The sequence below is a fragment of the Nicotiana tabacum genome, chromosome 8, assembly GCF_000715075.1.
Source record: "Nicotiana tabacum cultivar K326 chromosome 8, ASM71507v2, whole genome shotgun sequence".
NCBI classification, from domain to species: domain Eukaryota; kingdom Viridiplantae; phylum Streptophyta; class Magnoliopsida; order Solanales; family Solanaceae; genus Nicotiana; species Nicotiana tabacum.
Genome location: NC_134087.1, coordinates 169227579 through 169251029, shown reverse-complemented (window position 1 = coordinate 169251029; position 23451 = coordinate 169227579). Strand labels below are relative to the sequence as shown.

The window sequence follows — 23451 nt, the reverse complement described above, 5'->3', positions numbered from 1 at the left end:
TGTACAAAAAAGAAAAACCTGTTGAGCTGTCATAAAGTCTTATATTCTCAAAAAAAATTCATAACTACCAATAAAACACCATCAACAATCACAAAGCTTGACTAGAAAATCTCACGACTTCTACAACCACTCCAATGTCACGCACTGTAGCATTAACCGAGTAAATCTCTTTAAGAATTGAAATTGAAATTGAAATTGAAATTTTTGTGATTTTTCTAGGTACTCAAATAAGTTTTTTCAGTGTTAAGTAAAAATTAAATAAAAAAATATGGATTTGAAATGAGAGATAGAGAAAGGAAGGAAAATGAAAAAAAATAACCAAAGAAAGAAAGAAAGGAAGACGAAGAAGACATAGAGAAAGAAATAGGCGTAAAAGAGGGTGAGAAAGAAAAAGGACATGAATGAAAGTGGTATTGGGAAGAAAAATCTATGCATTGAATAGAATGAAAGAAAAAGAAAGTCTGGAAATAAATGTGGTCTTGGAAGATAAATGCATTAAAAATAGACGGTGGCTACAAGTTGTGAATAAATTGGACCGGAAGACCATTTTGGGTCAATAATGGAAACATGGGCTAATAAAATCTTTGAATCGCCATACTGTGTCATTTTCTCAATTTTGTATTTTGCCCTACATTTTGCGCAAAACGTGTCAAATTGTGTGATTAGTCCACTGTCAAATTAAACTCATTAAATGCAACTCGTTTGATCCGTTCAAATTTAGATAAATCCTTTTTCGACCCGGTTGTAATGTCTAAAACTATTGTTAATTCGCTTTTTTAATGAAATTGTTTCTGTTTTGATTACTCCAAGTCTATTCGTTGAATGACTAAACCTTGCATCGAAAGCGGGATTTTCTTTTAGGTAGCATGATGTGTGGCTATAATTCCATAGTTTGGTATATTATTTGAATTGCATTTTATATGCTTTAATTATAAATTATATTTTATTTACGCGTAATGGAGTTTATTTTATGTGTAGGTGAATTGAAAATGAAAGTAGAGTAAAAGGGATACTTAAACATTGAAAGCATGCTCGAGAACAGTGAAAAGGAGAAAGCTGGTGATGCCAGGCCTTAAGAAGGCTTTATACCCGGCGAGGCTAGGAAAAAGGCCAGCTTAACCAGGCATTAGACCTGGCGAGGCCAGCTTAACCAGGCGTTAGACCTGGCGAGGACAGGCAACGGTCAGATTAACCAGGCGTTAGACCTGGCGAGGCCAGGCAAAGGCCAGCTCCACAAGGCGTTATGCCTGGCGATGCCAGGCCTGGAGCGAGATCCATTCCGAGTTTTGAAGATTTATTTCGTCTCCTGGTTTGACTAGGACTTGACCTACACGTTTAGATCTTTTCCTACACATATAAATAGACCTAAAAATGTCACTTTTGAAGAGGGAGATAGAGATTGGACAGATTTGAGACTGGAGATTCGACCTAAGGAGGCAAGAACACACTAGGAGTAAGGCGGAGAATTCTTGTACGAGTTTTTCACTTCCTTCTTCCTATTTTTATTATTAGTTATGAATTCTAGTATTGTAGTTATGCATACCATTATGAATAGCTAATTTGTTATCTAGGGTTTTGATGAAACCTATTGGAGGATGATTTTCATGTTACGTTAATATAGATTTCTATGAATAGCTAATTTGTTATCTAGGTTTCAAGTTTAAACTTTTTTTTTTGTATTTGATTTTTTTTAAAATTTTTGTTTTACTTGTTGATTATAAAAATATGGCATCTTGGAATTATGAGAGTTTTGATGTTGGTAATTCTACTTTTAATCCTCCTTATGCATATTGTGAAGAAAGCCACCCATGCAAAATTATCAAAATATTATCGAGAGCGACTTATGTGCACCAACTCAATCTTATGTGTGGAATGTGTGTGATATGTATGGTGGTCAAGATGGTCACTTTTATTGTTGTGATTATTTGCCTTATCCTCCCCCAACCCCTTACTATGATGGTTCTACTTTTTCGGTGAAGTTAATAGGAAAAAAGAATCCTGGGAAGCTGACCTGAAGGAGATCAAAGATATGTTAAAGTGTTTCATGGAACTATATGATAAGAAACCACTGCAAATACAAATGTAAGAGGTAACTATTCACAAATTGGAGGCTCAAGCGAATAAATTAATTGAACCTTGCAAAGCGCAACAAGTTTACATTGTGGATAGTAGCCAAGATGAGTATGAATTGGCTGGAGAAATTGCCATTATAATGGAGGAGTTGAGAGTAGAATATGATCAAACCAATCAACTAGAATTTGAGGATGCCGATGTTGTAGAAGAGATACTAGAGTCAACCAAGAACATTGAGGATACATATTTAGTTGACTCTAGTGTCATTAGTATTGAGGATGTTGACAATCCCAATGTTCATATAGTTGAGTGCATTGATCTACACTCCAAGCATTTTTTCACATTGTGTTTGGATGATGATATAGAAATAGAGTCATCCGAGCCACTTGAGGAGCCAAGGAATAAGGAACAAGATGCCTATATTCTGAAATTCTTCTTGCTAGAAAGTCGAGATTACACATCTCATCTAAAGGCCAAGAAGTGCAGCATACTAAATTGTTTTATTAGGCCATCAGATTCGTTCCACCACCCTAGGAGCATGATCATAGAGCAGAATCAAAACTTGGGATCCAATTCATAAGTTCAAAGTGGAGGTAGAAAGTGATTCGTGTCGTGTCGCGACGTTAAATCAAGCGCTTGTTGGGAGGCAACCTAACTTTACTGCTTTCTTTTATTTATTTTTTTAATTGTATTATTTTTTTAGTGTCTATTTTTGATTTTCTAGGAGCATGAAAAGCAAAGATATTGGAAGGATGCAACATCAAACCAGATGGTTGGAACTAAGTGTGAGGTACCCGCACGAAGGACCAAGTCTGGGAGAAGTCTGAGTACCCCATGAGCTGCTAGTGCTTCGGCCTTTGGTCTACCAAGGAGTTTCTTTTACCCTCTTATTAGTTATGGTGTGCATTGGGGACAATGCACAATTTTAAGTGTGGGGTGAGGAGATTGTCTTGGTGACTTTCTATGCTATTTTAGTTGTGTTAGTTTAATTAATAAATTTTTTTTTCTTGAGGGATTTAAGTCTAAAAAAAAGATTTTCTTTGTAGGTAGTGTAGTAATTCCCCCTTGATTCTTCTTTGTGTCGCGGCTCTTTTCCAAGGGTTTTGTTTGAACCGGGTATCGTTAGTTTTATTTTTTTAGGAGTAGGAGCCAGTGTGAGATAAATTGAATTGAAGCAATATCTCTTGACTTTGTTATGCCTTGAGAATAGCGAGTACTTTGGTTGTGACGCTTAGGCTCAGCTTTTGACTCTAGCATAAGTACCTTAAATAGTATATTCTTAAATTTGCTTGAATGCTTTGACTGAAGTGCCATGATAAAATTAATCCTGAGTGAGTTATGTGTCATGTGTGTGTAAGGTTTTGTATTTTTTTATGCGTTGCATTTGATGTCTATAACTTGCTTCGTGTGTTTGCAAAGCAAAATAGTAGTTTTATTTAGTCTTGAAAGTGATATATGTGTTTCTTTGTTGAGCCAAATATGTATGTTTTATCCGCCTAATTGTTATGTATCGTAGTTAACCCCTTTGAGCATATAATCATGTTTCTTTGGCAACCACATTACGGGCCTTACCCATTTGTTTGAATTAATCATCTATTTGAACTTTGTCGTCTCTCATGAGCATTTGAATTGTAATGAACTTTGTAAAAGTTAATGAAATAAGTTCAAATAGATGGCTAATGAATTAACCATCTATTTGAACTTTGTAAAGTGTGGAGTAGTTGGTTTGGCTTTTGAGTGGAGCTAATGAAATAATGAGAAAGGTGCATTGTTTTGGAAAAAATAAAAGCCACTTGAATTGAAAAAGAAAAAAAATAGTTGTATTATTGTGAAAAATAATTCTTGATGGTGGTGGCTAGTGATATACTTGTGTTTAAATAAGTATGGAGTTAATATATATTGATGTGAAGGTTGAGTTATGGTTTGACATAAGTGTAGGGTTTTATATGTTAAAATATATGTATTAAAGTGCTTAGGGAGGTGTTGTCACTCTTATATCTAAATGTAGTCTACCCGTCCCGCAGCCTACATTACAACCAAATAAAGTCCTACTTGATTTTAGATTGAATGAGCTCGATTAGTAGAGTAGTACACTACGGGCAAGCCTATGGTGCATCTTTTGTAGCATATGAATGTTATTTCTGAGAGTGAGTGAATTCTTCTCATCTTGAGTTCCTTCGGTCTTAAATTTATTGTGTGTGGAACTAATCTCTTTTGTTGTGTGAGAACACGTGATTCATGATGGAAAGGTAATGTCATTGACATCTATGTTAGAGTAAGTGAGTGAGTGGTGAATAATGTATGGTACTTGCGAGTTAAATCTTGAGGTGAAGATGTTACACCTTTGTGCTAAGTCTATTTTAAAGATTCTTGGTGTAATGAGTTAGGAGAATCGCTTAAAAAGGTCGTGTCTATAAGTGTAATTTGATTGCTCGAGGACGAGCAATATTTAAGTGTGGGGTATTGATGTGTGGCTATAATTTCATAGTTTCGTACACTATTTGGCTTGCATTTTATATGCTTTAATGATAAATTATACTTTATTTGCGTGTAATGGAGTCTATTTTATGTGTAGATGAATTGAAAATGAAAGTAGAGTAAAAGGAATACTTAAACATTGAAATCATGCTCGAGAACAGTGAAAAGGAGAAAGCTGGCGACGCCAAGCCTTAAGCAGGCTTTATACTTAGCGAGGCCAGGCAAAGGCCAGCTTAACTAGGCGTTAGACCTGGCGATGCCAGGCAAAGGCCATCTTAACTAGGCGTTAGACCTGGCGAGACCAGGCAAAGGACAGCTCCACCAGGCATTATGCCTGGCGACGCTAGGCCTGGGGCGAGATCCATTCCGAGTTTTAAAGATTTATTTTGTCTCCTGATTTGACTAGGATTTGACCTACACGTTTAGGTCTTTTCCTACACATATAAATAGACCTAAAGACGCCACTTTGAAGAAGGAGACAGAGATTGGACAGATTTGATACCGGAGATTCGACCTAAGGAGGCAAGAACACACTAGGAGCAAGGCGGAGAATTCTTCTACGAGTTTTTCACTTCATTCTTCCTATTTTCATTATTGGTTATGAATTCTAGTATTGTAATTAGGCATACTATTATGAATAGTTAATTTGTTATCTAGGGTTTTGATGGAACCTATTAGAGGATGATTTTCCTGTTACGTTAAAATAAATTTGATGTAGCTTTTTCTCTATTTGTTCAACTATGTTTATATTGTGGTTGGTTGAAGAGCTCTCAATCGACTGTGCCTATTTAGTGTGCATTACTTGAGAGAGAGTGCATATTTAGGTAGTTATTGAACAACATTACTTCTAACGTATCAATACGGAGGGTTTAAAGGTGAGATTAGGGATAACGAAACCTTGGTGTGATCCGAGTGAGTCGTACTTAAGGCCAGCTAGCGTAATTCGAGAGAATATGTCTAGTAAATTGTGGTAATTACTCGGGAGAGAGTTACGACAGTCAGAGTGCTCATGATCGGTAGAGAAGACTTAGGCAAATTTATAGGAAATATAGCGGAAAGGATTCCGACAATAGGGAAAATCATAACTCTAGACCTCCTTAATTTTGTCTCCAATCCTTATCCTTGTTAATTGATAGTTTTACTGCTTTCTAGTATTTGTTAGTTAATTAGATAAAAATAAACATTATCATCTTTATAATTAGGAAATTGTTTGGACTTGCGTTTCTTAGCGATATTGAACAACTGTAGCTAAGTCTTAGTTCTCTGTGGGATTCGACTTCGGACTTGTAAACCGGATTATATTTGCAACGACCGCTTAATCTTTTTTATAAGCCATAGTTGGGCGTGATCATAGCGTTCCAAAAGTTCAATTTTTTTCTTACTATAACCTCACAATTAAACAAGCACTAGCTAGTCACTTTGTCGTTCAAGTGACTTCTCTTTGTGTTTGTGGAATCTGTGGAAGCATTCACAATGACAGTGATGGCTATTAAAAAAGAATTGTGGTTAGAAATTGGTTTCTAAAGGACAATTCGTTTTACAAATAGTTTTTTTTTTTTTTTTTGATGAAGTATTTTACAAATAGTTCTATAATCAATGAGATATTTTGGTGATAGGGACGGGATAGAATTCACCCTCATCCACCTCGTGAGGTTGTATTAATGCTGCTCGGTGGGCCGGGCCTGAACCGGACCGGGCCCGCGGTCCTAACGGGCCTGGTGGGCCTGGTGGGCCGGTCCTGGGTGGGCCGGTCTTGGTGGGCCTCTGAGCCCGTCACGGGCTGGTCTCCATGGTTGAGCCCACGAGCCCGGGACCGTTTGGCCCGGGACCGGCAGGCGGGCCTGGGCCGGTCCTGGCGGGCCTGGCGGGCCTGGCGGGCCCAACGGCTATTTTTCAAAAAAAAAAAAAAAAAAAAATCAAACGGCCATATTTAAAATCTAGCCGTTTGGGCTGAAAATATGACCGTTTTTTAAGTTAAAAAAATGGCCATTTGGCCCCCAAACTTTATTTTAACCCCAAACTTTATATAATTACACTTTTCCCCATTTCTCAACTATAAATACCCCCTCATTCTTTCATTTTTATTCACCAATTCATCAATATCTCTCAATCTCTCTCAATCTCTCTACTACAATTACTTAATTTATTGTTGAAATTTCGTGAAAAATTGTGAAGTTGTTGAATTGAAGTTTTCAAGTGTTCAACGATTTTCAATTTTCAAGAAGTTGTTCGGCAATCCGGTAAACTCGTTTCAACTCTTACGTTTTTAGAATATATTTTTGTGTGGTTTAGTTTGCATAATTATAATTAATATGGCATTTACTTTGAAAAAAATGTTTGGTAAAGGAAAAGATAAAACCGGTGAAAGTAGTGGCCAACCAACTACCCTTCCCCCGGCTCCCCGACCTAGAAAAGATAAGCAAGTTGAAAGTAGTCGCCAACCTAGACGTCCTCCTCCTTCCGTAATTCTTGATAGTGATCACCCTTGTTTTCAATTTACCGATAGTGAATTTTATCATAATGTTGCACCAGGTGATAGATTAGATGATGAAATTATGAATGCTCTTTATCCTAATGAAACCATCTTAGAAAATAATGAGGAAAATGAGGATGATGATGAAACTCAAGCACCGGATTTAGATGATACACCTACTAGTCCTCTTAATAACCCAAGTGATGCACCGGTCGACCCACCTGTAGAAACTCCTACTTTTAATAGAGAACCTGCTAAACGCTTAGAAACATCATTAGTTTGGAATTTTTTTACTCAAGTAAGAGAAAAAAATAAGGCTAAGTGTAAAACTTGTGGGAAATTAATGTCGCATAAATATGTAGGAGACCGTAGCGGCACAGGTAGTTTGACTAGGCACATAAAAACACACCCTAGAGATAAGGCTAGATTTTTTCAAATGAAAGCGCATCTAGAGGGGACAAGTGTAGATTCTGCGATTAACCCTAGTACAGGTTCAAATCTAGTTCAACCAGGAATTAACACTGTCACTGGAGGTATTTTATATTACGATCCAAATAGAGATCGTGAAGAATTAGCAAAGATGATTACTGTTATGTGCTTACCTTATACTTTTGCTTCTAATCCTAATTGGGTTCATTATATTAGAAGAGTGTTTAATCCTACTTATAAAGGTTGGCCTCGCGCAACAGTTAAGAGTGATATTTATAAATTCAAACATGAATATGAACAATATTTGCGTTATTTATTTACTCATATACCTAATCGGATTTCTATTACTACTGATATTGGTAGAAGTGGTAATGATTGTGATTACCTAACTGTTACAAGTCATTGGATAGATGAAGAATGGATAATGCAAAAACGCATAATTGCATATAGAATAATTAATTCGCGTCACACAGGTAAATTTATAGCTAACACTGTTGCAGATATTTGTAGATATTTTTGCTTTAGCGATAAAATAATGGCAATTTCAATGGATAATGCTTCTAGTAACACCAGTGCTATAGGCATGCTTACAACAACACTAAATCCTGCATTTACTAATATTTTCCATGTTAGATGTATTTGTCATATTTATCATTTAATTGTCGGTGATGGTATGCGAATATTAAACATAGAAATTGAAAAGGTTAGAATGGCTCTTAATTGGCTTTTTTATTCAAACCGTAGAAGTAGACTTAGAGAGTATTTTAAAAAATGTGATGAATATGGCCTTAGAGAAAGAAAGGTTCCTAAACCTTGCCCGACTAGATGGAATTGTATGTACGAAAGTTTAGTAGTAGCATATGAATATAGAAACCCAATTAATGCAACGTTTAATTCTCGGGTAGGTGGTGAAGATGATGATGAAATGCTTACCACTCAAGATTGGACTAATGTTAAAATTCTTTTAGATTTTTTAGAACATTTTCAAATTGCAACAAATGCATTTTCTGGGCAATATTATCCTACTATTTCAAACTGTTTAGTTTATATTGCAGCACTATCTGATTTGTTTGTTGAATTTAGTGAGGGTGGGGATATTTATGAACTTGCTATAAATGAAATGAAACAAAAGTTTAAAAAATATTTTTTTCCTATCCCTCCTATTTATGGTCTTGCTGCAATGCTAAATCCTACAATGAAATTGGGAGGTCCTCATTTTTGGTATTCAAATATTTATAAGGCTTTAGATCTTTCAAATGAGGAAATTGCGACACTTGCAGATGCAAAAGCTTCAATTAAGATTAACGCTCAAACAGTTTATAATGCTTATCAACTTGCCTTAGAGCATGCTAGGCCAACTATTCCAACCCCTACTTCGTCTAGCTCACAATCCTCTAAAAGAGTTGCGGGCTTAAAAGCTCTTAAATCTTGGACGGAGTTCAGGGGGTCTCAAGGTGAAAATTATGATGAAACTTCACATCTAAATGAGCTTCAAGTTTATTTGTCTCAGGGACTTGAAAAGGAGAATCCAGACGGCTCTTTTGATCTTTTGGAATGGTGGAAGGCAAGGGAAAAATATTTTCCTGTTCTTGCAAGGATGGCTCGGGATATTTTATCAATTCAAGCTTCAACTGTTGCATCAGAGAGCGCTTTCAGTCAAGCAAGACTGCAAATAGGTGATCATAGAGCGTCTATGAGGGATAGCTTGGAAAAATCAGTATTGTTTAGAGATTGGATCCGCTCGGAAAGAAGAAACTTTGGAATTGCAGAAGCACAACCGGCGATAGATGAAGCTTATGAAGAAATGATAGCGGAACTTGCGGAGGATTCGGCTTCGCCCGGAAGTGGTGATGAACAAGCTTCTTTTCCACCACCACCAACGCAACCTCCTCCGAACCTTGAAGGATTTATGAGATTTGTTAGAGATAATACATAGAATAATATGTAACTTGTATTTTGGCACATCTTCCTTAGTTTTTTTCCTTCTAATGGTGGTATTAGTACCTTGTTGTGCTCATTCCATTGGGGGAAGGATGACTAAGAAAGATATGTCATTTTTTGGTAATAAAATTTATTGCTTCTACCCATGAGCTTCTTTTCGCAATATTTCTTTGTCTATACTTAGAATTATTTATAAGCTACAATATATACATAATATACAATATATATACTACAAGAAAATATATAAGAGAATATATATACATAAGATACAATATAATATACTACAAGAAAATATATTATGCGAAAATATATACATAATATACAATATATATACTACAAGAAAATATATTATGCGAATATATATACATAAGATACAATATATATACTACAAGAAAATATATAAGAGAATATATATACATAAGATACAATATAATATACTACAAGAAAATATATTATGCTACAATATATACATAAGATACAATATATATACTACAAGAAAATATATTATGCGAATATATATACATAAGATACAATATATATACTACAAGAAAATATATAAGAGAATATATATACATAAGATACAATATAATATACTAAAAGAAAATATATTATGCTACAATATATACATAATATACAATATATATACTACAAGAAAATATATTATGCGAATATATATACATAAGATACAATATATATACTACAAGAAAATATATAAGAGAATATATATACATAAGATACAATATAATATACTAAAAGAAAATATATTATGCTACAATATATACATAATATACAATATATATACTACAAGAAAATATATTATGCGAATATATATACATAAGATACAATATATATACTATAAGAAAATATATAAGAGAATATATATACATAAGATAAAATATAATATACTTCAAGAAAATATATTATGCTACAATATATACATAATATACAATATATATACTACAAGAAAATATATTATGCGAACATATATACATAAGATACAATATATATACTAAAAGAAAATATATAAGAGAATATATATACATAAGATACAATATATATACTTCAAGAAGTGATATTTATGCATGACAATTTAGTGTTTTACTATTGTTTTGTTATTTTCTTTTTCATCAAGCACTTTAATAATTAGATATACATATATACTACATATATATTTTTAATATAGCCATGATACTACAAGAAATTGTCTAAAAAAAAAAAAAAAAAGCCCGCTAGGCCCGCGAAGCCCACGAGCCCGGCCCGTTAAGCACAGGACCATGTGGGCTTAGGCCCGTCACGGGCCGGTTCCACCCATTAGGCCCACGAAGCCCGGGACCGCCAGGCCCGGGACCGCCAGAGCCCGGGACCACGAAGCCCGGGACCGCGAGGCCCGGCCCGTTAGGCCCACTAAGGCCCGGGCCCGGGACAAAATACAGCATTACTCACAATCACCAACTCCAGCTGCCCAAAATCCAAATGACATAATACGACTGGCAAATCCCAAGTTGTTACAACTTTTTTTTTATGGCGATGGTGCCAGCTTATGTGCACCTCAACTATTTCACCGGATACTTGCTACCCCCTTTAACAGAGATACTGGATAACTCTGTTCACTAAAGCTTAGACAAATGAGAAACAAGCACTTGTATTTGTTTGTCTTCGCTGGAATTTAAACGTGTGCGACCTCATGGTTCTCCTCCAGGTTGCTACAATTATGATAGATCTTTGAATAAGAGGACGAGTAAGACTTGGTCAGTTGGAGGATATTCCTCCAACAGGGAGCTTGAGCTGCATGTAAGTACAGAACTACTGTTGATCCCTAGATGTGTACGTTAAGGAAAAAATGATGGAAGATTTTTGAAATATGGAAACTTCTGCTGATTTAAAATAGCTAAAAACTCTGACAAATAACATTCGTTTGTTTCCCACCGTAGTCTTTTACTTCAAAACAGACTAATTCTGAATCCATCATTTTCCGGATCGGTTTCACTCTTCCAATTGTTCGATTGTCTAAAGTTGTTTTCTTCCCCAACACACACAGACCCAGACGCACATACGCTCGCTCACACACACAACACTTTGAAAGATTAACCAGATGGATAGTAATGTGCCATTTTTAAGCCACAAGATGACAGATTTGTTGATTACACAATGCAAGTATCTCCGACTCGCGATTCAAGGGTAAGCTGAACAAACAACTAAGAAAGTAGATGCTTAGAAGACCATGTCAATTCACACATAAAAGAATCTGATCTGGTCAGAAACATGTTTGTTTCAGCAAGAAATATGTCAGAAAGGCTGGTTAATGACACATTGCATCCATATTCAACCAATGGATTAAGAGCTAAAACCATATTACTGAGGATTACATTTAACTTAAACTAAGAAATTCTATTATTACAAAAAGTGCCATGATTTGTATCCCAACGTCTTTTAACATTTTGAATCCAGACATGCCTTGGAAACTGGAGAGTTGCTGGTAGTCGTTGAAGGGATATCTTGCCCTAGCTTTGCATTATCTGAAATTCTTGGTTCAAATTTTCCCTAGTTGGTTTCTACAGAACTTTCCACAAATTCTTAAAGTAAGATCCTTTAACTTCCAGCTTCCTTCTCCCAGCTTACTCAAATTTTGAACTACCATTGATGCTACTTGGCTCATGGCCTCACAAAAGCCAAGATTACCAGTCATTTTGTGGTAAGGTTCTTTTTCTTCCAACAAATTACAGAATGCACAGGAGATATAAACACTTGTATAACACATTTTGCAACCACAAGACACGTTTGGTATTTTTGCACCAAGTTGTAAGTGCAAATTTTCACTATCCAAGGTTAGCCACATTGCTAAAAAGAACCAAAGAATTAAGGGTGTAAAGAATTACTTGTTGCAATGAACAATTAACTGGTATTTTCTATCTGGCATCTAATACTGTGATGGTTATCTCATTTCCTGTACTATGTGCATATTGACTAGAAGAGAATTCATTATCTGGTGCATTTGCTTCTACGTAGAAACCTGGCTGTTTAGGCGGTGGCAGTTCACCTTCATTGTTTAACATCATCACCACAGAAGACATACTCGGACGATCTTCTGGACAGTGTTGTACGCATAATAGACCAACATGGATTGATCGTATTACTTCAGGTGTAGAATGAACATCAATTGGGAAATCCCCGAGTAATTCCATTGATCTACCTTCTTTAAAGAGTTTCCAAGCCTGTAGAATTTAAAATCGTGTTAGTATGACTAGTTTTGCGAGCTATTTATTGATGGGACAACAAAAAATGCAACCCTTACGTGTCCAAGGAGGTTAAGGTTATGGTCCGGATGAGAGAATCTTCTGTTCCCTTTCCCACTCACAATTTCCAGCACTAAGACACCATAGCTAAATACATCTGACTTTACTGAGTAGACCCCATGCACAGCATATTCCGGTGAGAGGTAGCCACTGCATAAAATATATGCACAAAATAGCATTATCGATACTGGAAAACATACTGTGATAATCTCAAGGTTCTTCTATTCCAGTTTTCAACTACTCAGTAAAAAATCATGTTGAGATTCTTACTATGTTCCAACTACTCGGTGTGTCTTGGCTCCAAACTTATCGTCTTCACAACTTCTTGCTATGCCAAAGTCTGATATCTTTGGATTCATGTCATTGTCTAGTAAAATATTGTTAGCTTTCAGGTCCCTGTGAATGATCCTCAACTGAGAATCTTGATGCAGATACATAAGCCCCCGAGCTATCCCGTTGATTACGTGAAAGCGCTTAGGCCAGTCTAATACCCTGCTTCCTGTGTCATCTGCCAAAAGTTTCACAATTGGATCACTAATACACACCAATCAGGTAAAAATGTGAGTGGCATTAAAACATCAAACTCTTCCGTTATTGGTAAAAAGAAAGACATAATTTTGGGCCTTCGGCTCATATAAATCTTAGTTCCCAGTTCTCTTACACTATTTTTCCTGCTAGATGTGGATTAAAAGGGAAGAAGATCGTTTAGGTACTCATATAGGGCATCGTTTAACTGAAGTGCAAATATTACGCACACTATTGGTCTTAGAAATCCTTACCGAATATAAATGAATCAAGACTTCCATTTGGCATGTACTCATAGATCAACATTTTTTCTTCTCCTTCAATGCAGCATCCAAGAATCTTCACCAGATTTCTATGCTGAAGTTTCACAATATACATCACTTCATTCTTGAACTCGTCTTGTCCTTGTGTGGAAGTCTTAGATAGCCGCTTCACAGCTATTTCCTGTCCTTGTTCAAGCACGCCCTAAACATCAAATCTCTGCATGTTAAACTTTTTCAATACCTAACATGAAAGTGAAAACCATGCAAGACTCTTGTATGCTTCCAAGTAAAAGGTAGAAGCACCAAATTTGAAGAATTGAGCAATCATAATAAATCCAATCAAGTTCAGCTGTTGTTCATAAAACTCCTCCAACACATCTTAATTGCACTATATTTCTCTTACCAAATTAGGCTAAGCCATTCCTCTTATTAGATATTAATCAGCAGTTCAGCACATATTAGAAGACACGTTTTCAGAAACTTTTGGACTGACTCTGAAACATTTTGGATATTTTGAAGTACATGAATCAAAAGATCTTCCACTAAACCCCCTGTCCTCCATTTATTGATGAATTAGCATAAATGCTCTCTTTGCTCTCCAAATGTCCCATTTGTTAGAACAGACCTTTTATTTTCAGTCACCTTATATCGAACAAATCTGAAGTTACAGTCAGTCTTCCAGATTCTTGCTGTGCTCTATTAGGTGGGCCGTTAATTGCTTATATCATGTACAAAACTGCAAGCTATAAATGGTTGTTACCTTGTAAACAGGTCCATAGCCACCCTCTCCAATTTTGCTCTCTTCTGAAAAGTTGTACGTAGATTTGGCTATCGTAGATAAGTCAAACAGTGGTAACTCAAATTCTTCACTTCGGTTTCCATTGTGGTAATCCATCTTGTAATTGCCATTGCAGCCCCAAAATCCTGCCAAAGACCAATGTACCAAATTCAGTTTTGCAAATACTAGACAAGGAGGATATTTCATTTCACTTTTAATAGATTTTGAATTCCTCTACTATATTTCATTTTACTTCTAATTGAATTTGAATTCCTCTACTATTTCAAATTCCAAACAAAATGACCGGCTGAGGTTACCTTTCTTTTTCTCTGAAGCTCGCTTCCATCTTCTGAGGAAGATCACTAGGCTTAGGAATATCAGAACCACACCAGCTGATAATGAGATAATCCAGGCAAGAAGTTTTCCTTTGTGTCCATTTGATTTATCCTGACTAGCTGCAAGTTTTCAATCCAAGTATAAGTTAATCAGTTCGAATTTCTCCATCAGCTGGTAAGACAGGACTACGTTATGGAGTTATCAAGGTTCTGCAAGATGCTATTAGTTTGGCAATGCAAAAGTAAAAAGGATGTGACAACAGATTTTAAACAATGGTTGCTGCAACCTTTAAAAACAGTGTAAGTCTAATACTCTCAATGCGCTCTTTCCCAAGTATAAAGCTTCCTTAAATTTGTCTAGACATGATGCATATAGGTTCAGCATTAATTTCACTCTAAATCATGTTTCCTTGTACCAGTGACTAAAGTTCATGGTCTAATGTTCTGTTAAATTGTGAATTTTAGTGTATTAAAAGTACAACATGTTTATAATCATTGGCACTGTCCAGAATGTAAATTCAGATATGCTTTATCCAGGGCCCCTGCAACTCGTACATTTTACTGTCTTTAAGAAATCAATCACAAACTATTAATCATTCTTTTTTTCCGCAATAAACTTACTTAATTCAGAAGCAGCCATTCTAATGTAGATATCTTGCCCTTCATTAGCTAGCTGTCGAATGTCAAGCAGATCTTCAAACCACAGTAAGCAGCCGCTTCCTCCATTGCGTATGTCAAGATTTGAGTAACCCATACAAGAGCAGTTCTTCAAGCAAATTTTCTTACATTCCTCAAGGTTCATACTCGCATTGAACCATGAATTCCGCGTGTCTGGTAATTTGAGTTTCGAATACTTCAAAAACACATCTCCCTTGAGGCAATTCATTTCAGTCCTCCTAACACAACCACTTGACCAATCCGCTTTCTTCCAATCTTCAGGAATTCTAGGAACAAACTTATCTAAACATCCACATACCGGAGAATTCAGACTATTACAACTACCATATCCACCACATAACCTATAAGTATCACAATTATCTGTTGGTAGTGAAAGGTAAAGTGCCCAACCCTTATTCCTATCACCCCAAGTCCAACGTTGTAGCGCACCATTCTGATTCAATATAAACCTTGTAACAACTGAAGCTAAAAGCTGATAACTAAAATACACCTCTGCCTTAGTTGAAAACACACCAAATGTATAAAATTGACTTTCTCTTGAGTTTGTTGCCCCACTAAACCTTAATCCATTCCATGGTCCAGACCTGTAAATAACATTTGACCCTTTCTTCAAAATATTCTGTGGATAACCAGAAGGATCACAATGGTATGTATAATCACCTGGAGCAGGATCCTCCTCATTTTTCCAAGATGACAAGTATATTTCTTTACCAGTTACAAAATTAAACCCAATTTTCATACCAGGTAAAAGGGTATCAGTAGGATAATCAAAACTCTGCCAAAGAAAACTTCCAACTTTATCATCAACATCAGCTTCTTTAACAACAAGATTTCCAGAATTAAGCAACTTTGCAATGGGATTTTGCACAGATCTTGAGGTATTTGTTGACCATATGATGTGGTTAGTCTCATTAACTATTACAATTACTCCTGTCTTAATAACTTTTACTGTACCTGATGTATTGCTTAAAGGAGCTTCTCTATTGGCAACCCACACAACCGTAGTAACAGAAATATTCTTATACCAAATACCGAAATACCTAAACTTAGAATTACCTGGACTGAAAAACCCCATTTCGAAACTTCCACCGGATGAACTAATATTGAGTTCCCCATCTTTGAGAAATTGAGTTGTTGTTATAGTATCTGTAGCACCTAAAATTTGATAAATAGAAAATAAGCAGAGGAGGAAGAAGAGTTTAAAACCTTCATTTGAGGTTGCCTTCATTCTATGAAAGCCAAATGCTGCTAGTATATTTTATTTCTGTTGTTTCATCCAAATATGGAAATCTTCCATTTTTGGAACCCTTTGCAGCATAAAGAGATGCTAAATTATTAGCTGCAGGTTTGGTCGTCGAGTTGCCAAATTGGCCATCAGAGGAAAAGTCTTAAGTAGTCGCAGACGTTTAGTCGTCAAATGATGCTTGTTTCTTTCACACTTTACTTTCATGTTTAAATTGTGAAATACTGAAATTTGACATAGATTTGAAATAATCAGTTCAAGTCAAAAGTATTTGGTTTGATTTAACATAATTTTTAAATGAAAGCAACTAGGTCAATTTTTTAAAAAGTATTTAAACCAACCAAACCACACATTAATGCAAATTTTATCAGTTTTGTTTTTGGTCAATTTTTTTAAGTTTTGAGATCGTTAGACTCTTTTGGGTTTATTCGCTGTTGCTATAAGCACGATGTTGTCAAAAAGATCTTAATCAAGTGATTTATAGTTATTCTTCTACGGTTCTACCTAAAACTTATTATATTTACTTTTTGTTTCAGCGTAAAACTTATTACTCCCTCCATTTTAGTTCAGATGATGTAGTTTTACTTGGCACAAAATTTAAGAAATAAAAGAAGACTTTTGATATATGTGGTCCTAATTGTGGATCCATAATATTTGTGTAGCTATAAAAAATATTCATTAAGGGTAAAGTGCGTAAAATAAAAAGTTCAAAGTTAAATTATTTCTAAATATAGAAATATGTTATTTTTTTAACGGGTTAATAAGCAAATGTGTCATTTAAATTGAAACGGATGGAGTACTATATATTGATGGCCGTGATAGTGTTAGCTGCCATGGACAAAGATCTGAAGCTCAGATAGAAGATGAACTGAAGCAGTAAAGAAGAGAAGGAAGGGAACACTGTTCCATTGAATTTTTGAGTAAAAATGACTGATGTACATGTAAGCTAAGATAAGAAGATATTTATATCTTCTTAAGACTACTAACTAACTACCTTACCAACTAACTAACCAATTTAGTTAGTGACTACAATAACAATTAACTACAGTTAATTATCAGCTTGTCTACTTAATCCTTCAACACTCCCCCTCAAGCTTATGATTGATACACATTCTTCAACCTAAAATTGTTCAACAGATGCTCATGTTGAGCTTTTCCAAGACTCTTAGTTAGTAGGTCTGCCAATTGATCTTTTGTATGTACATATTCAGTCTTCAACATTCCTTCACATAGCTTTTCTCTCACAAAGAGACAATCAATGTCAATATGCTTTGTTCTCTCATGAAAGATTGGATTTGCAGCAATTTGGATTGTTGTCTTGCTGTCACATACCAACTTAACAGGCAAACAGACTTTGATTCCTAGTTCTGCATATAACCATATCAACCAAGTGATCTCTGTTGCATAAAAGGCCATACTCCTGAACTTTGCTTCAGCTGAGCTTTTGGAGACAGTACTTTGCTTCTTGGACTTCCAAGATACTAAAGCATTTCCAAACTTCACCAGATAGCCAGTTACTGATCTTCTTGTTTCCACACAAGCTCCCCAATCAGAATTATAGTAGGCAGTCAGATTCTTTGTGTCTTCTGCAGGCATAAACAGTCCAAGGCCAGGTGCTTGCTTTATATATCTCACTACTCTTGATGCAGCATCCATATGGGACATTCTAGGACAATGCATGAATTGACTTAAGACTTGTACTACAAAGGAGATATCAGGTCTGGTCATAGTTAGATATAGTAATTTCCCAACTAATCTTTGATAGACACCAGGATCTCTTAGTACTTCATCAGCAGTAGCATTTCCTCTGTTGAAAGATAGATCATATTCTACAGTAGTCAGCTTCTGGTTGAGCTCCATAGGTGTATTAGCTGGCTTTGCTCCACTAAGACCTGTTTCAAAAATCAGTTCTAGAGCATATTTCCTCTTACTCATTAGGATCCCTTTGGTAGACCTTGCAAATTCAATACCTAGAAAGAACTTTAGCTCTCCTAGATCCTTCATTTTGAACCTGCTTTGAAGATCTAGCCTTGTGTCACATAGCAACTTGTGATTGCTGCCAGTAATTAAGAGATCATCTATATATACAAGTATGATCACAATATCATCCCCAACTCTCCTCACAAATAGTGAGTAATCATAGTGACTCTGCTGAAATCCCATATGTACAAGTGCTTCTGTAAGCTTTAGATTCCACTGTCTGGGTGCTTGCTTGAGGCCATACAAGAATTTTTGAAGTTTGCAGACCTTCTGAGACTCCTCTTGTCTAGAAAACCCTTTAGGTAACACCATATATACCTCTTCATCTAAATCACCATTAAGAAATGCATTATGGACATCTATTTGATAAATGTACCACTGTTTTGAGGCAGCAACAGCAACAACAGATCTCACAGTGACCATCTTGGCCACTGGTGAAAAAGTTTCTCCATAGTCTAGGCCCTCTTTTTGACTGTACCCCTTAGCTACCAGTCTAGCCTTAAATCTCTCAACTTCACCTGTAGCCTTATACTTAATCTTGAACACCCACCTACAATCAATAGGTGTCTTTCCAGGAGGTAGGTCTACAACAGACCAAGTATTGTTATCTTCCTGTGCCTATAACTCAAGTTTCATAGCTTCTATCCACTTAGGATCAGATGCAGCCTCCTTGAAGTTGGATGGTTCTGAGACTGCTGAATAAACTGAGATTGGCTGCTTGTAAGTTGGGGAGAGATGATTGTAGTTCACATGGGCAGAGATAGGGAAGTTGCACTTGGCCCCTTTAGTCTTTGTTACATAGTCATGTAGCCAAATAGGAGGCTTGTTTGGTCTGGAAGATCTTCTACAGTCTATAGAAGGTTCATCACTTACTACAACAGGAGCAGTGGCTTCAGCAGGAGGTGAAGGAACATCAAGAACAACATTTGGCTCAAAGTTGTGAAGTTGATGTATATGCTCCTCCAAATAAGAAGTTTGTTGTAGTTCAACATCTGAGAAATGATTGACCTCTGAATTCAAGGAAGGTGATAATAAAGGAGCTGGTGTAGCAGTATCAACTGTAGATCTTTCATGAATCACTGGGGAGAGTAGATCTAACATAGGGAATACAGGGTTGCCATATGACTTCACATGTTTGAAGAGAAAATATCTTCCCTGAATATGACATTTCTGCTCACCAGAAATGTTTTGGAGTGTAGTTCATACATAAGGTAACCCTTTTGTGTTGAAGAATATTCCATAAGCACAGCAGGAACAGCTTTGGGTGAGAACTTGTCTAGTACTCTAGGAGTTGCAACATAACACAGACAATCAAAGACTCTCAAATGAGCCAAAGAAGGAGAGTGCAAATAAAGCAACTCAAATGGTGATTTGTAGTCAATCACTTTGGAAGGAAGTCTATTCAGTATGTAAGTAGCTGTAGTGACACATTCACCCCAAAACTTTAAAGGAACGGAAGCTTGAAATCTGAGTGCCCTTGCCATATTAAGAATAGTTCTATGTTTCCTTTCTACCACTCCATTTTGTTGGAGTGTATACACACATGAGCTTTCATGCACAATACCAAGACTAGACAACAAATTTTTGAAATCAGTGCTGAAAAACTCACTTCCATTGTCAGTTTTCAAGACCTTAACTGTGGTAGAGAATACAATTTGAACCTGAATGAGAAAATTCTTTAGAACAACATAGGCTTCAGACTTAGAGGTTAAAAGGAATATCCAAGTATATCTACTATAGTCATCTACTATAGTAACAAAGAATCTTTTTCCATCATGAGTATGATATCTGTATGGTCCCCAAACATCACAATGAATCAATTCAAACATGGATTGAGTTGTAGTACTGCTAAGCTAAAAAGGAAGTTTACTTTGCTTGGCTAGTGGGCATATAATACAGTGTTGACTGTCACTAGTAGTCATCTTATTTAACTTGTCTACTCTTTTTATTACATCTAAGGGAGCATGTCCCAATCTCCTGTGCCATAAGCAGCTTAAGCATGTAAGAGAGGGAGCAGTAACTGCAGATGCACTCTTATTTGTCATTTGAACTAGGAATTGTTCTGAAACACCTCCTTTAAGAATATAAAGTCCATATGCCTCTCTACCAATATCCTTCACCTGACCACTATAAAGATCCTGAAAAATACAAAAGTCAGGAAAGAAGCCTACCATACACTTTAGTTCCTTGGTGAGTTATGAAACTGAGAGTAAATTGAACTTAAAATCTGGAATGTAGAGCACATTAGAAATCTTCTGATTGTCCAACACAGATGTACTCCTTGTGTGTGAAATTTGCACTGCATTACCATTAGGAAGATGCACTATATTTTTCTGTGTTGTAGAAAGTGACTTATATGTTTGTAGTAACTCAAGTCTAGATGTCATGTGATTTGAGGTTTCAGTATCAATTATCCAATCACTATTGATACACTGAGACACAAATGCATTCACATGAGTTAGAATACCTGCAGCAGCTATTTTGCTAGATGAGCCAGAACCTTCTGCACTTCCTTTGGAAAGCATTTGAACAATCTTTTGGTATTGTTCCTGAGTAAAGAATGGTTGTGTCTATGTCATTTGTGGTGGTACAGAATTAGCTGAAGTGAATCCCTTTTGACAATGAGACCCAGTGTTCAGTTGACTTTCATAGCTGGTGTGCTCATCCTCTGTTGAACTTTGAATTACCTACAAAATTAGCATAAAGTCTAGGTGCACTTCCCTTTCTTTTTGACTTAAAATCAGGTGGATAGCCTATTAGCTTGAAGCAATTCTCTTTGGTATGTCCTTTGTAATGACAATAATCATACTGAACATTATTCTTTCTTTGTCTATAACCTCCACTGGTGACATTTGAACATTTGTTCCCATACAGGGCAGTGCTCTCTAGACCTTCTGCAAGCTTTGTAACCTGGGCCATGCTTGCCAGATTTCTTTGACTTTCTTGATCAACAAGAAGTAAATAAGGCTTGTTAGTAGTAGGTACTGGAGTCATCATCATAATCTGACTTCTGGATTGTGCATAGGAATCATTCAAGCCAGTAAAAAACTGCAGCAGTCTTTAAGCCTCAAAGTGCTGAGCATATAGCTTGGACTCAGGACATGGACACCCTGGGCAAGACATTAGAGCATCAAACTCATCCTATAAATCTCTCAGTTTTGAGAAGTAATCTGATACAATCATGGTTCCTTGAGTCAAATTGTGCATTTCTCTATGAAGAAACAGTACTCTAGAGCCATTCACTTTGTCGAATCTTTCTTTTAGATCTTCCCACACCTTATGAGCAGTAAATGCATATAGAACACTACTCAACAGACCAGATCTCACTGCATTCATTATCCATGACAACACAACAACATTGACCTTTTCCCACAGATCATGAAGTTCTGGTTCGAATTTAGACTTTGGAAACCTTCCATCAACAAAACCTAACTTACTTTTACCTAACAGACCAATTCTCATAGCACGACTCCACAAGGCATAGTTATCAGATCCAGTCAATTGAATAGAGACTAGAGAACTACCTGGTGTGTCTGTTGGTTGTAGGTATAGGGGTGATTGTGATCTATAGAAGGAAATGACGAACCGGAACCAGTAGCTGATGTACGAGTTGTTGTATTATCTTCTTCAGTGCCAATCGCCATTGTAAACTTCACTTTGAATTGAAAAAAATACAAACCCTAGCTTCGATTTTGTGATTACTCTAAGACAATTTTGCACCTAATTTTGCAAAAAAATTGAAGTAATTTAGAAGTAGAGAGTAGAAATCAGAAAAGAGAATTGAGACGACGATAGCCTAGATCATTGTCGGTGGCTCTAATACCATATTAGCTGCCATGGACAAAGTTCTGAAGCTCAGATAGAAGATGAACTGAAGCAGTAAAGAAGAGAAGGAAGGGAACACTGTTCCATTGAATTTTTGAGAAAAAATGACTGTTGTACATTTAAGCTAAGATAAGAAGATATTTATATCTTCTTAAGACTACTAACTAACCAATTTAGTTAGTGACTACAATAACAGTTAACTACAGTTAATTATAGCTTGTCTACTTAATCCTTCAACAGATAGGCAATACGTAATGGCTATCTCATTTGTTGTCCTTTCTATATTGTTTGCTCATGCTGAAAAGATTGATTTTGCAAATTTGTAATTAATAAGCCCACAAGCTACGACCCAAAATCGAGAATGAAAGCGGCTCATAATAACGTACCAAAAAGAAAAATATGAGAAATTCATATTCTCCAAAAGACAAAAGTGTCATGCTAGACATCGAGCAATTAGATTGTTTGTGATTAGCAAAGCTTCGGTGTCGTTTAGATTGTCCTTTTTAAAAAGTTTTCTTTTATACTAAATCCAAATCAAATGAGTATTGTCACACCTCCTTTTTCCGTCCCCGCGAGGGGGGAAGGAGTTTTTCCAATTAAAGGACAATCGAAACGAGATTTGTTTGTTTATTTCAGAGTCGCCACTTGGGAGATTTAGGGTGTCCCAAGTCACCATTTTAATCCTGAATCGAGGAAAAGAATGACTCTGTATTACAGTCCGCGAACCAGAAATCCGGATAAGGAATTCTGTTAACTTGGGAGAAGGTATTAGGCATTCCCGAGTTCCGTGGTTCTAGCACGGTCGCTCAACTGTCATATTCGGCTTGTTTATCTGATTTTATACAATTATGAGCTCATGTGCAAGTTTTAACTTTTAACCGCTTTCGTCATTATTATTATATATTTTTTCAAGAATTGCAACATCATGGAAATACATCTCCAACCACGTCACATCAATGCACCCGTGGTTGTTGGCACATTTCAACTCTGTTAAGATTTGGATTTGGGTCACATAAATGTGCACCCGAGTTTTAAGAAAATTAAATTATTAAAAGGCGTGCCTAAAGCGACTAGCGTATCATTTACTTTGGGTAGGGCCGTGAAATTTTGCTAAATGGTCCATCCCGCAGTCTAAGC

General features: G+C 36.2%; 2 protein-coding genes across 2 annotated transcripts; both read right to left on the bottom strand.

The window, feature by feature from the left end:
• Positions 1–12119: 12119 nt before the first annotated feature.
• LOC107793278 (G-type lectin S-receptor-like serine/threonine-protein kinase At4g27290) lies at positions 12120–16693 on the bottom strand. The gene is made up of 7 exons (XM_016615603.2): positions 15210–16693; positions 14571–14708; positions 14236–14399; positions 13467–13677; positions 12958–13195; positions 12687–12837; positions 12120–12606 (listed from the first exon to the last, which is right to left on the bottom strand). Exons 1-7 carry the CDS (start codon positions 16492–16494, stop codon positions 12301–12303), a joined length of 2493 nt encoding a protein of 830 aa, XP_016471089.1. The 5' UTR covers positions 16495–16693; the 3' UTR covers positions 12120–12300.
• A 4937-nt stretch (positions 16694–21630) lies between these two features.
• On the bottom strand, positions 21631–22133 carry LOC142163399 (uncharacterized). The gene is made up of 2 exons (XM_075220682.1): positions 22076–22133; positions 21631–22022 (listed from the first exon to the last, which is right to left on the bottom strand). Exons 1-2 carry the CDS (start codon positions 22131–22133, stop codon positions 21631–21633), a joined length of 450 nt encoding a protein of 149 aa, XP_075076783.1.
• Positions 22134–23451: the final 1318 nt, after the last annotated feature.

Excerpts from the sequence above, each read along its gene's own strand:
- LOC142163399 (XM_075220682.1), bottom strand. The coding sequence starts at position 22,133 with ATGGCGATTGGCACTGAAGAAGATAATACAACAACTCGTACATCAGCT. Across the intron at positions 22,023-22,075 it reads TACATCAGCTACTGGTTCCG|ACACACCAGGTAGTTCTCTA; the intron begins GTTCGTCATTTC and ends TACAACCAACAG.
- LOC107793278 (XM_016615603.2), bottom strand. The coding sequence starts at position 16,494 with ATGAAGGCAACCTCAAATGAAGGTTTTAAACTCTTCTTCCTCCTCTGC. Across the intron at positions 14,400-14,570 it reads AGCTTCAGAGAAAAAGAAAG|GATTTTGGGGCTGCAATGGC; the intron begins GTAACCTCAGCC and ends GGTCTTTGGCAG. Across the intron at positions 13,678-14,235 it reads GCTATGGACCTGTTTACAAG|GGCGTGCTTGAACAAGGACA; the intron begins GTAACAACCATT and ends TTTGATGTTTAG.